This window comes from Phodopus roborovskii, unplaced genomic scaffold (genome assembly GCF_943737965.1).
Source record: "Phodopus roborovskii unplaced genomic scaffold, PHOROB, whole genome shotgun sequence".
Classification (NCBI taxonomy): Eukaryota; Metazoa; Chordata; class Mammalia; order Rodentia; family Cricetidae; genus Phodopus; species Phodopus roborovskii.
The window spans coordinates 3,531,272-3,543,614 of record NW_026126436.1 but is presented as its reverse complement, the minus strand read 5'-3'; the positions used below and the strand labels follow the sequence as shown (position 1 = coordinate 3,543,614).

General features: G+C 47.0%; 1 protein-coding gene across 1 annotated transcript in view; it reads right to left on the bottom strand.

Annotated features, from left to right (window-relative positions):
- Nucleotides 1-12,343, bottom strand: part of LOC127224451 (gamma-aminobutyric acid receptor subunit rho-1) — a 30,059-nt gene that overhangs the window by 9,083 nt on the left and 8,633 nt on the right. The window contains exons 2-5 of the mRNA XM_051187470.1: nucleotides 5,978-6,028; nucleotides 4,024-4,130; nucleotides 1,704-1,771; nucleotides 462-685 (exon numbers count right to left, since the gene is read on the bottom strand). Of these exons, the coding sequence (XP_051043427.1) occupies nucleotides 462-685; nucleotides 1,704-1,771; nucleotides 4,024-4,130; nucleotides 5,978-6,028 (450 nt within the window). The remainder of the gene's footprint in view (nucleotides 1-461; nucleotides 686-1,703; nucleotides 1,772-4,023; nucleotides 4,131-5,977; nucleotides 6,029-12,343) is intronic.

Genomic DNA, 12,343 nt, shown 5'->3' with positions numbered 1-12,343 from the left:
AACGTTAAGTTCTAAAGAAGTACTCCAACTGAGGGACTCAGAGAGAAGACCTGTGTCTGAGAACATGTTTTCTTTCTTTCTTTCTTCCTTTCTTTCTTTCATTCTTTCTTCCTTCCATCCTTCCTTCCTTCCTTTCTTCCTCTCTTTTATTTCCCAAACTCTTACTAGAAAAAGAAACTTTTTTTTTTTTAATTAGGCAAACTTTCAGGCTGGGAAGTGGCTAACATTACTGGCTACTTTAGCAGAGGACTGAATTTGATTCCCAGTATCCACACAGTGGCTCCCAACAGTCTGAAACTTCAGGCCTAAGGAATCTGACACCCTCTTCTGGCCTTTGCAGGCCACATGCAACCAAAACATCTATATGAATAATACAAAATTTTAAAAATTTCATTGATTAAACTTTTAAAAATACTCAGGCAAGACTGGAGTTCTCAATGCCAGGCTGCCTTTGTCCCCACCTGAGGCTGTACAGCACCTTCCCATCTGGCTGTACCCGCAGCATGACGTTGTCTGTGGTAGTATCGTGGATGAAGGAGCGTTTGGAGTGCACAAAGAACATGTCGGGAACCCAGATCTTCTTCACAAGCCGGCCATCAAATGTCATACTGAGATTATTAGTGCTCGGAAAAGACAGTCTCTCATCCTTCCAATAGTGCCTCAGGTAGAGGGTCATGGTGAAGTCCTGTAGCGGGGAGGCAGAGTAGAAAACAGATAGCCACACACTCGGGAGCCATTGGCAGTGGGAATGCAACTGAAGCCAGTGGGCTGAGCACTGCCTCCTGAGAAGGCAGAGGAACCCAAGAAGGGGCCTAGAGCAGACTGCCCATGAACTCTACCCACCCACGACATCTACCATCTCCATGACGGCTGCCCTGCTGACACCAGCCACTCAAGCTGAAAGTGCCAGAGTCAGAGGCGTGAGTACCTCAGCTGGGGAAGCCCAGTTCAGTCTCCAGGCCCTGAGCTGGGGTGACCTGGGCTGTGTTCATCACTGCTCCAGGAGAACGCTGTGGGGGGAGTGATGTAGGAGTGGTTTGCTCCAGAACACCATGCTTTTTGCTCGCTTCCTTGTCTCACTGTCTCCTTCTGTCTTAGCATGTTTCTGGGAGTAGTTCCCAAGTATACACTGGGCTAGAATACTTCTTTCTGGCCTGCTTCTTGGAGGTTCCAAGCCAAGGCAGACATTCAAAAAGTCCCCTAACTTGTAGAATGCTCCTCACCCCCACCCATGCTACCTTTAAATTGTTTGCGATAGCGTTCACTGTGTATCCCAGACTGGTAAGGGGCTTCCTCTATAGAAGACCAGGCTGATCTAAAACCCAAGATTATCCTTCTTCCATCCCTTGGGTGTTGAGTTGAAGACATGTACCACCATGCCTAGCAGGCAGCACTTTTTTAAATTGGATCCCACTGAAAAGCAAAAAGGTTTCCAGAGCAACATAGGCTGCAGAAATACGAGGACCTACATCTCACAGAGTGCCCATGTCTGCGGATACAGACCAAGTTTGTCACCTGAGTCTGTCTCAAACCAGCTGGGAACAATGGACAAATGACAAGATGTCTGTGAGTCATCTATAAAGTAAGTGTGACAGTTCCCATCTACCAAGGAGTTATGAGGGAATTTGGTGGTGTAGAGCTGCTACCCAGACAGATCCATATAAGCCCCCATTGTCTGGAGTCCTGGTCAGAGAAGCACTCACCATGTCAACTTCTGAGATGCTATCCAAACTCTCCACTTGCACATCCACACCCACCGGAATGGCCGGGCCTGGGAACAGCATGACAGGGGTGCTCATTTATTCTCTCTGTTCTTCCCTCCCTCTCCCCCTCCCTCTCTCCCTCCTTTTCTTTCCTTTTCTTTTCTTTTTTTTTTTTCTCTGACAGAGCCTTGCTATGTAGCCCAGGCTGATCTCAAACTCTCAATCCTCCTGCCTCAGCTTCCAAAGTGCTAGGGTTATAGGAGTAAGCCATCACATCCAGCTGAACATTCTTTTTGCTTGAACATCTATTATAGAAGAGGCATGCAAAGGTGTGTCAGTCATGTCAGAGTCAAACATTTGAAGGCTTTGTCATACTCACCTACAGTCAAATAAGAAGTAGAAGAACAGGTTCATGGGTTGGCTCCTTGGAATATCCCCTACCCCACCCCACCCCCAAGTAATAAAAGTGTTTTGTGGAGTAATGTGGTTAGATTATTTTATTTTATGTGTACAAGTGTTTTGCCTACAGGTATGCCTAGTGTTCATGGAAGGCAGAAGAGAGCATCAGATCCCCAAGGGCTATTATGAGCTTCCCTGAGGCTCTAGGAATCCAACCTGGGTCCTCTAGAAGAATAGCCAGTGTTCTTAACCACTGAGTCATCTTTCCAGCCCCAGAATGATGAAGTTAGCACAGACCATTCCTTTCTGGCTCGACATGTTCTTCTGAAGCAGTGCTAAAAACCTAGGCTGAGTCAGGTCTGGTAAGGAACAGCCAACATGCTCCTTAGCATGAATTTTCTCCATTTGCACCCCTTTCCTTTCGGAAGCCTTTGGCACCCATTAAACATGAGATTTCTTGATTTCTTGATGATGGCACCAGAACCGGTCATATTCAGATCATTTGTCCTGCCCACAGATCTGTATCTTTGTCACAGCTTCCAGCAAAGATACATCATGCCAAAATGGTCTTAAATCAAAACATTACATTTTTGTTATTTTTTTCCAGGCCATTAAAATTTAGTATTGACAGAGAATAAGAGCTTGCTTGTGGGTTATGTATAGGGCGTTCCAGTTACCATGACACAAAGAAGTGAAATTGGATCCAATAGCTACCTATGACAAAGGGAATAATGTCCTTTCTAGAGCTTAGGGGCTTGGTTTGTTTCAGGGGGTGGAGGCAAACATGACTAAAGAAAATGAAAGGCATGAAAATTATTTCTAGGGGCTGGAGGGATGACTCAGTCAATAAGCACCCTGGCCTTGCCAGCATGAAGACCTGAGTTTGAATCCTGGAACCCATATAGAGATACTAGAAGTGGTGTTATGTGCTAGGGAAGCAGAGGCAGAAGGATGCCTGGGGCCCATGGGCCACCACTTTAGCCTAATTTGTGTGCTCTAGCACAGTAAGAGACAGTCTCAAAGGAGGTAGACAGTATTCCTGCAGATGGCACATAAGGTGTCCTCTGATCTCTGCATACATCTACACCCATGCCTAGTACATGTCTTTGCATACATATGAACACATACACACAGGTATAAAATATATTTTTCTCCAGAAAGAAGCCAAAGGTAGGTCAGTGAGATGGTTCAGCAGGTGGGGATGCTCACTGCCAAACCCGAAGACCCTTGAGTTGGATTCCCAGAACCCACATGGTGGAAAAAACCAACTTCCAAAAGTGGTCCTTGGTCTCCACATACTTTCTCATGTACACACAGCACCATCCCAAAAATACATAAATGTTAAACACACACACACACACACACACACACACACACACACACACACACACGGGGGGGGGGGGGCACACAGACAGAGAGAAAGGGGAGAGAGAGAAACCTCTTTGACAGAGAGCTGAAACCTGGCAGCTGCTAAGCCTCTGTTTGGGCTCTTCAGTGAACCCTCACTTTCTCAAGCTATTTTCATTTCATTAAACCCAGCATACAGGACTCTAATGTGTAAGGAGCTCATCCACCAACTCCCGTCGAGAACAAATGCAGCTAAGGTTGCTGCATGGGATTTCAGAGTATCCTCAGGAGGCAGCCCTGGCTGCATCTGTCTTCCTGGGGCAGCCTCTGTCTCACTGACCTTCAGTGAGACTTCTCACAAGCCCTGCCCTGGGACACCAGGTTGGCCTTTCCTTGCTACACGACAGCAGGTACTTGGCAAATGCCCGGCAGAGCCAGGGGCATGAAGGCCAGATGTTCAGAAGGTGCTCAGCCCACCAAGCACAGCCAAGGCAGATACAATAAACAGATGTGGGTGCAGAAAATGAACCCCAGTAAAGAAGAGGAGTCCCCTCCCACCCTGTCCGTCTCATACCTCCGAAGCCAGGCCGCATGCTGAAGTCATGATCATCTATCCTGAGTAGCTGCTCTGACTTGGTGAGAGGCGACTTGGTTATATCGGAGCTTCGTTTCAGAATTGGGCTGCCACAGAAGGAAAAGCCGGTTAATCAAACACGCTAACCAAGGCTGGTCAGAGATGTAGCTGTCTATGTTCTTCCTGCTCTTGGCAGGGTTCATAGGATGTGCTTTCTCTTCTAAGAGCCACTCAGCTGCACCTCTTCCATTTCCAACTTCTAGATAAAGAAACTGACCTGGAAATTCTAAGACTGCAGCCCCCAGCCACGCGGAGGGGTTTCTCAAGTAGCAGGGCCAGTCCCTCCCTGCCTCTGACACCCTGATCAGCATCTGGAAGCTGGTATGTTTTAATTAAAGGGGCTGGAAACTGGTGTTTTTTAAAGTTTTCCAAGGGTGGGGTGTAGCTCGGTGGTGGAATGTTTGTAAACATAGGCACAGCTCTGGGTTCCATCGCTAGAACTGGAGGGAAAAGGAACTCCACGATTTCATGCATAACCAAACTGACAACTGCCAGAGCTGGTCTAAATGCTAAGATAAGATTCCTTCAAAATGCCTGAGACACTGAGAGAAGGCTGACTGAGGAGAAGCAAGTGTGTATGGCTGAGCCTCACAGCCATGGCTTTCTGTGGAGAGTAAACACCCTCACATTGTGTTTCCAGGGAAAGCACTTCTGGACTCTCTGGACTCTCTCTCTCTCTCTCTCTCTCTCTCTCTCTCTCTCTCTCTCTCTCTCTCTCTCTGTCCTCTCTCTTATGCAGGTAGGGGCTGGAGAGATGGCTCAGCAGTAGAGAGCACTGGCTGCTCTAGCATTGGACCCAGGTTTTATTCCCAGCACCCACATGATACTCATAAACCTCCAGTCCAGAGGATATGACTCCCTCTTCTGACCTCCACAGGCATTACATGCACATGGTGAAAAGACATAAATTGAGATAAAACACTCATACACATAAAATATTTTTTAAAAATTAAACATGCAGATCATTCTACTGACCTACCCCTCACCCACAGAAACTTGTCTTATTGCTTCCTTGACTAGACAGTCTGTTACAGAAATATGGAAGTACAAATATGTAGTATTATTTTCTCTCCTTATATAGTAAATGTTACATGAATGCTTCTTTATCTTTCTTCTTCCTCATTTAGCAATATGCCTTGGATTTTCCCACATGGGAGTCCCACCACATAGTGCCTCATCTGATGAGTCCTCTTACGGACACACAAGTTGCTCTGGGTCTTCTGTCCCTACAGTAAGTGACACTTGAAATTCTTCACTACCCAACAGTGTAATCCTAGGATTCCTCATAAGCAACTAGCCCCCTTTCAGGTGAGGGCTCAGAGAGAACTTCCCATATGCCCTGCCCCCAGTACAGACAGATACTCGCTCGATAGGGGCTCGTTGGACCCAGATTTCTGGCGCATAGGCCCTTGTGTATCTGATGCAGGGGTCCGGGCTGAAGCTGCCGAAAGACAGGAGGTGATGCCTGAGAGCCCCACTCAGCGCACTACCCTGCCCATGGTGTCACGTGCGCCACACTCCTGTCTGCTGCCTTCCAGAGGCTTGCTCTGCCCAGCTCTCAGCCCTCACGATCTTCTTCCTTGAAAGAAAACTAGGGTTCAGGAGAAAACAAAAGGTCAGCCTCAGGAGACTAGGGCTCTTTCCCCCCTTCAGAACCTGGCTGATTTAGACTATTAAGCGACCAGGTTATTATCTGAAAGTAGTTTTCCTGATGGGAGGAAGGCTTTGAGTGGACCATGGGGTGTGCAGGTTGAACGGGACACGTGGGGAACTAGCACACTTGCTGAGCAGAGGAAGGAGCTGGGCATGGACAGGAAAGCCAGCTCTTCCTGATCCTGTCAGTGAGGGCTGAAAATTGCTGTATTTGTATGCTGGCTGTTACCATGGGCCATACCTGCCTTGCTTGTGGACATCGTCATGTGCGCCTCGTCTCTGCCTCTGAGGTCTGCTGTGGAAACAAAAAATAAAGATGGTGCAGAGACTGTCCTGTGACTCGGATCATCAAAGCACCCTGGCCTCTGTGCATACTTCAAATCTAGCCAGAATCAAATGGGGGTGGGGAGGGAAGAAGGCTCACAACATTAATCTGGTCTGATGAGCATTTTCCAAGTACTCAGGGAACGAGGATTAATTATTTAGAAGGCCTGATTTGCAGAGATCTGACTTAACCACACCCCCACCGGATGCATGTGCATATACACACATACACATCCATGCACACTCACACAGTATTATGCACACTCATGCACACATATACACACTCATACACACGTGCACATTCATGGGCATTCAAGCACTCACACACACATTCACATTCATCTGTATTTATATACACACTCATGCACATTCACACGCACATTCATGCACACTCTCATGTACGTACACACATGTACTCACACAGATGCATGCATAACACATACATATTTTTGTGTATGTACACACACTCACACATATTCATACATGTACTCATGTGCACCCAGGCTTGAAATTGAGCCTGAAAAGTTAATTGCACACTCTGACTTGGATCCACTATGAAACTGTGGCAAACAATGCTGCCAGTGAGTTGTGCCCTTCTGGGTGTACTGGCTGGGGATTCGGCCGAGTGGGTACAGCAGAGAGTGAAGGAGAGAGTGAGGCTGGAGCATCTATTGCCATTTGTTCCTTCTTCAGAGCTGGTAACTAGCTATGCCCTGTGCGTCTGCCTCAGGCAGACAGGCATCCCGCTCTTCCTCATTCTAGGCGGCATCAACATGCCTGCTTTCCTGCCTTGAAACTGTTTGTGAGGAGTGCTTGTTTTTGATTGGTTAAGTCCTCTGCATGTAATGCTGTTTCCTGAGAGAACTGCACTGGTGATGGTGACAGGGACAGGGATTATGTCGTCCGTAGTCCAGTGAAACAGGCCAGGCATGAGCTTGCCAGGTGAGGGCTGAGATTTGGGAAAGACAGGTGCGGGTCACCAAGGACAGAGTTCTGTGCATGTCCAGGCCAGGGCAGGACTGGACGCAGGGGACTTTTAGCACTGGGTAGCTGGATGAGAAGGGACTAAGTGCCCTGTACACGAAAAAGAGCACATGAGAGAGACAGAAGAGACTGAGTAAGGGGTTTGGAATAGAAAACCAGTTGTCCTGTTTGGACTTTATCGCCAGGCCAGCCTGCAATACAACCATTCACCAACCAAAAGGACTGTCAAGCTCCGAGGTACCCTTCAGTTACCTCTGCAAAGGTTAGACTCTAGCCTTGAGGGCACAGAGAAAGGTCCCTAATGTCTTCCCCATTATCCTTAATTCTTGAAAGAAAAAGTTCTTGTTAATATACCATATACACACTGGAAAGTAGAGCAAACATAAAGCAGATAAAAGTAATTCAGAAAATGACCCTGGCATTTCTCCCACATTCTTAACAGAGCCCAGGGAAAGCAAGTAGCCGGCAACTTGCTTGGGTTATGGTATAACTAGCATGGAATGTTTTCAGCACCTTTTTACCAGCTACTGACATGGTAGCTGTTAAAATTAAGCACAACATCAAACAAGTAGTATGAACAACTGGCACAGCTTGAGTAATCACCGTTGGCCAGGCACTGTTCATATTCATTTTATGATTAATTCGTCACTTCTCACAGGGCTTGTAGGCAGACCTCCCCATTAGCTCCAATTCACATGTGAGAAAACCAAGACAAATACTGGGAGTTCAAGCAGCTTTTAAAGCCACAGAGCTAGGCACCGGACTGGTGATCTGGATTCAGGGCTTAGAAGAAGTGCTGGCCACATCATCTTGCTGGATGATCTCCCTCTCTCTGCTGGACTTCGGGTTGGTCTCCACACCTATTTATTTACTGTTTGAGCCAAGGTCTCTCACTGAACCTCATGGATTTGGCTGCCATGTCCAGCCTTTTATATGGGGGCTGGAACTCTTTAACCAAGCCACCTCCTAGGCTCAGGAATTAGGAGTGGGAGATGTGTGTCACTTCTCTCCTGGCGAAGTTAGCAGGGGCCTTGTGAAAACTTGGAGCTCAGCAAGTGTTTACTGAATGGCCCCGACCCCACCCCCACCCCTGGAAGGATATGAAGAAAGCACAGACATCCCCAAGATGATGCTGGGCTGACAACTGAGGTGTATTTGGACTGAGCAGGGCACGGTGGTTTGTCTTCATTTTGATGGAGAGAATTTCTAGCCAGTGGGATGCCTGGGTCTGCTTGTTGTTATTCTTTAGCAGTTTGTGTAGAGGGTTTTCCTTCAACAGCTCTCTACTTCCCCGGCGGGGTCTGAGAAGACAGAAGGCTGCTTGCTAGAAGGTCCATTCAGTCAACAGCACAGCACTTGTACAATTTGGTTCACTTTGCTGGCCATATTGCCTCAGAGAGAAGAGCAAACTTCATTTTGACAAGGCAACAAGGACTGGCCAACAAAAGCAATTTAGCCAAGGAAAGGAACCTTTTATGTAGCCCACATAGCCCAGAACCTTCCAATGCTCCCTGCGATTCTCCCTTCCCTTCCCGCTCTCTCCTGTATGTCTAACACTCACTCCCTGGTTAGAAGCATGTTTACTCAAAAGGGAGACCTTTTCTCATGTGCATAAGGCCCAGAACAGGACAACCAGGGTCACAGCCCCCGGCTAGATCTGGCTAAACCTCTACCTTAAAATCCTGTTCCCTGTTCTGCGCTCTCCATCCCCACCACCTTACAAACTGATTCCCGTGGTTCTTGACAAGAGCCAGCACACTGTCCTTCCTGTGCCTTGCCTTTCTGCTCTAGCCATCATACCAACACTGTAGAGTGTAAAGCAGACACGCAGTTTCCCACTGAAAACCTTTCTTTCACCTTCCATATCTAATTCTAGTCAGACTTTCGTCGGGACCATCGGCTCCCCAGTAATGACACCAAGACTTATTACTAATTTTGAAAGCATGGCTGAGGCTTGTTTCTAACGAGCTCTTAGAACCTAAATTAACACATTTCTTTTAATCTATGCTCTTTTACATGGGTCAGTTACTTTACTCTGTAAAGCCCATGCTGCTTGCTCTGCATCCTGGCGTCTCCTTCTTCTTCCCCTGTGCCTGGAAATCCTGCCTAGCTATTGGCCATTCAGCTTTTAAATTAAGCCAATCAGAGTGACACATCTTCACAGTGTACAAAAAGATTATTCCCCAATATCAAATCCATAGAAATTGGGCAATAGGCTCATCGTAACCTACTGCCCATTGCCAGCTCACTGAATTTCACAATAGTTGAAGTACATATGCATTGGTCCACACAATCCTGCCAACAACCAGGAAGTGACTGTGCTGGTTGGTGTTTTGTAAACTTGATGCAAACCTAGAGTCATCTGGGAAGAGGAACCTCAACTGAGAAATGACTCCATCAGACTGCCTGAAGGAAGTCTGTCGGGCATTTTGTAGGTCAATGATTGATATGGGAGGGCCCAGCTCAATGTGGGGGTGATGTCACCTCTTTGCAGGCTATATAAGGGAGCAAGTTCAGGGACTGGAGGGTAGCTCAGCAGTTAAGAGTTCTTGTTACTCTTCTAGAGGACCCAGGCTCAATTCCCAGTACCTACATGGTAGCTCACAAGCATCTGGATCCTCTGGCCTCAGAAAGCCTCAGGCACACATGTGGCACTCAAAATGCATGCAGGCAAAACACTCATATACATGAAATAATAAAACATTTTTTAAAAACAAAATCTGAGCAAGCTATGAGGAAAAGCCAGTGAGCAGCATCCTCTGTGGTCTCTGCTTCAATTCCTGCCTTGAGTTCCTGCCTGGATTTCCCTGCATAATGGACTGTAAGAAGGAAGGAACATTTCTCCAAGTTTCTTTTGGCCATGGTCTTTATCACAGCAATAGAAAGCAAAGCAAAACAGTGACAGATGATCCATTCTGCTGTACAGAAGAAAGAGACTGGAAGCTGCCAAAGGACTCTTCTGAGGTCTTTGGTAACTTTGTAGCTGTGCCAAGTCTCAAATCCATCCCTTCTTATGGTTCGGAGACTCTCGTCCTACCATTGCTCCATCCATTTGGAAGTCAGATTGATTCCTATTGCCTACGATGGTTACATCTGCATCATGTTACACAGGGGCTCCTCAAGGACAGCCAAAGCTCTATCATGCCTTGTAGGCATGTAGACTCTGGCCAAGACAATAACCTTGCTCCCTCTGAAGGAAGGAGCAGGTGCTGAGACAGTTGTTTTATGCATGTGGCTTGAGAAGCTTCTGTGAGAAGGTGACAGTTACAGAGGGATAACGTGGATGAGAGGACATATGGTGCTCAGGCAGAGGCACAGAGTGGACAAAGGCCGTGAGGTGGGTGAGATTCACTATTCTCAAGAACAGCCGGTGGCCAGCCTGGTCATACTGGGGCAGAACGCAGAGCAGGGGCCAAACATCAGGGTGTGCTCTGTGGCTCTCTCAGGTCAATCAAGCACCTACTCTGGCCCCTAGTTTGGGGTATCTGGCTACCAAGGTAGCAACTGTGCATTGTTCTTGGGTGTAGTTGCTGGAAGCAGTGAGCTGGGGCAACAGGAACCAGACCTTGAACCCCATTTTTTCTGACCTGGCAAGTATCTGCTTAGCTGTGAAGGGACTGGAGACATGCACGATGTGGAATCTGTAATCCCAATACTCAGGGGGTCAAGGCAGGAGGGTTGGTGTGAACTCAGCCTGAACTGCATAGCAAGAGCTTGTCTCAGCCCTTCCCCAGCACACAAATAAAAGAAGTAATGAATTGGGATTCAGGATGTCACTGAGGGTGTTGGTGTCTGTTGTAGGAGCATCGCTGGAGGTGAGAGGCGCTTGAAGGTCTCTTTCTGCTGCCTGAGGCCATGTTGGATGGGTCAGTCACCTGCCAGAGCCCACCAGAACCTGCCAGCTGCCCCATGTACTCCATTCATATACTGTCAGGGTGCTCATGGGATGTGGTGTGTCCTGGAGCTTATGCATGTTCCATATGTTGAATGTTCTGTGTTTCCCTTCACAGCTAAATAGTTTGTCTCCTTTGATTACTTACTAAGTGACTTTGAGTACTAATAATCTACTTCTTGAGTTATATATTGCCTTAGTCACTGTTCTATTGCTGAAGAGACATGATAACCAAGGCAACTCTTATAAAGAAAGCACTTGAGTGGGGGCTTTCTTATAATTTCTGAGGCCTAATCCATTATCATCATGGCAAAGAACATGATGGCAGGCAGGTGTGATGCTGGAGAAGTAGCTGAGAGTGACATGCTGACCCAATGCAGAGAGAGAGAGAGAGAGAGAGAGAGAGAGAGAGAGAGAGAGAGAGAGGTGGGGCCTGGCATAGGCTTTAGAAACCTCAAAGCCCAGTGTGAGTGACCAGACCATACTTCCTAATCCTTCTAATCCTTTCAAATAGTGCCAATCCCTGATGACTAAGCAGGGCAAACTGGCTAACTCTGTATCTCCATGTCTGAGGTCAAAAAGCTCTTCAGCTCTCTAACTCTGTTCAGCTTTGTTGACTACAGCACATTTCGTTCTCTCAGACTGGTTCTACACCCAGTCTGTAGCTTTCCTTGGCAGGTATCCCACATCTCCAACATCTTGGGGTCTCCAAGGCAACCCAGGCTCCACTTTCACAGCTTCATGCAATGGCCTTTCTGGGCTGGCATGCAGGGACATCCCTGACACGTACTTGGCCTAGCAGTTTTCCTTAGCCAGGAGGAAGTTTCCATACTATCTTTCTTGTATTCTTGATTCTAAAGCCAGAACCACATGGCTGAGGCTGCCAAGTCCTGCTGTTTGCTGGGCCTGGAACAGCATGGCCCTCTCTTTCAGTTACACCTGCATCAGCTTTCTGTTGGTGATGGTTTCCTTCACTTCTTAAGTTTTTCTTTAATTTCTTTGCACAAGTTGGAAGCTTAGCTGGGTGCATCTTGCCCTGAGGTCACCACTCCCTTTACTTTATTTAGCATGGGGCTTTTCTTTAAACTTTTTATCTCCCTGAGCACTGGGTTTAGCTCCGTTACACTTCCTGGTGCTCCTTTTCTCCTCAAAATGTACATTTTGTATTTTTCCTTTCTCATTTTGTCTTTTTCATTATGGGTCTGCATAAGAGTGACCACTAATAACCAAATGACACACTTGATACTAGCTTGTCTTGAAATTTCCTCTGTCAACATCATTAATTCAAAACTCTTCAATTTAGCCCCAGGCAGACTTATATGGACAAGAACAATAGCTACATTCTTCACCAAAATATCACAAGCATGATCTCTAGGCCACTTACTAACATTCTTCTTCTCTAAAACG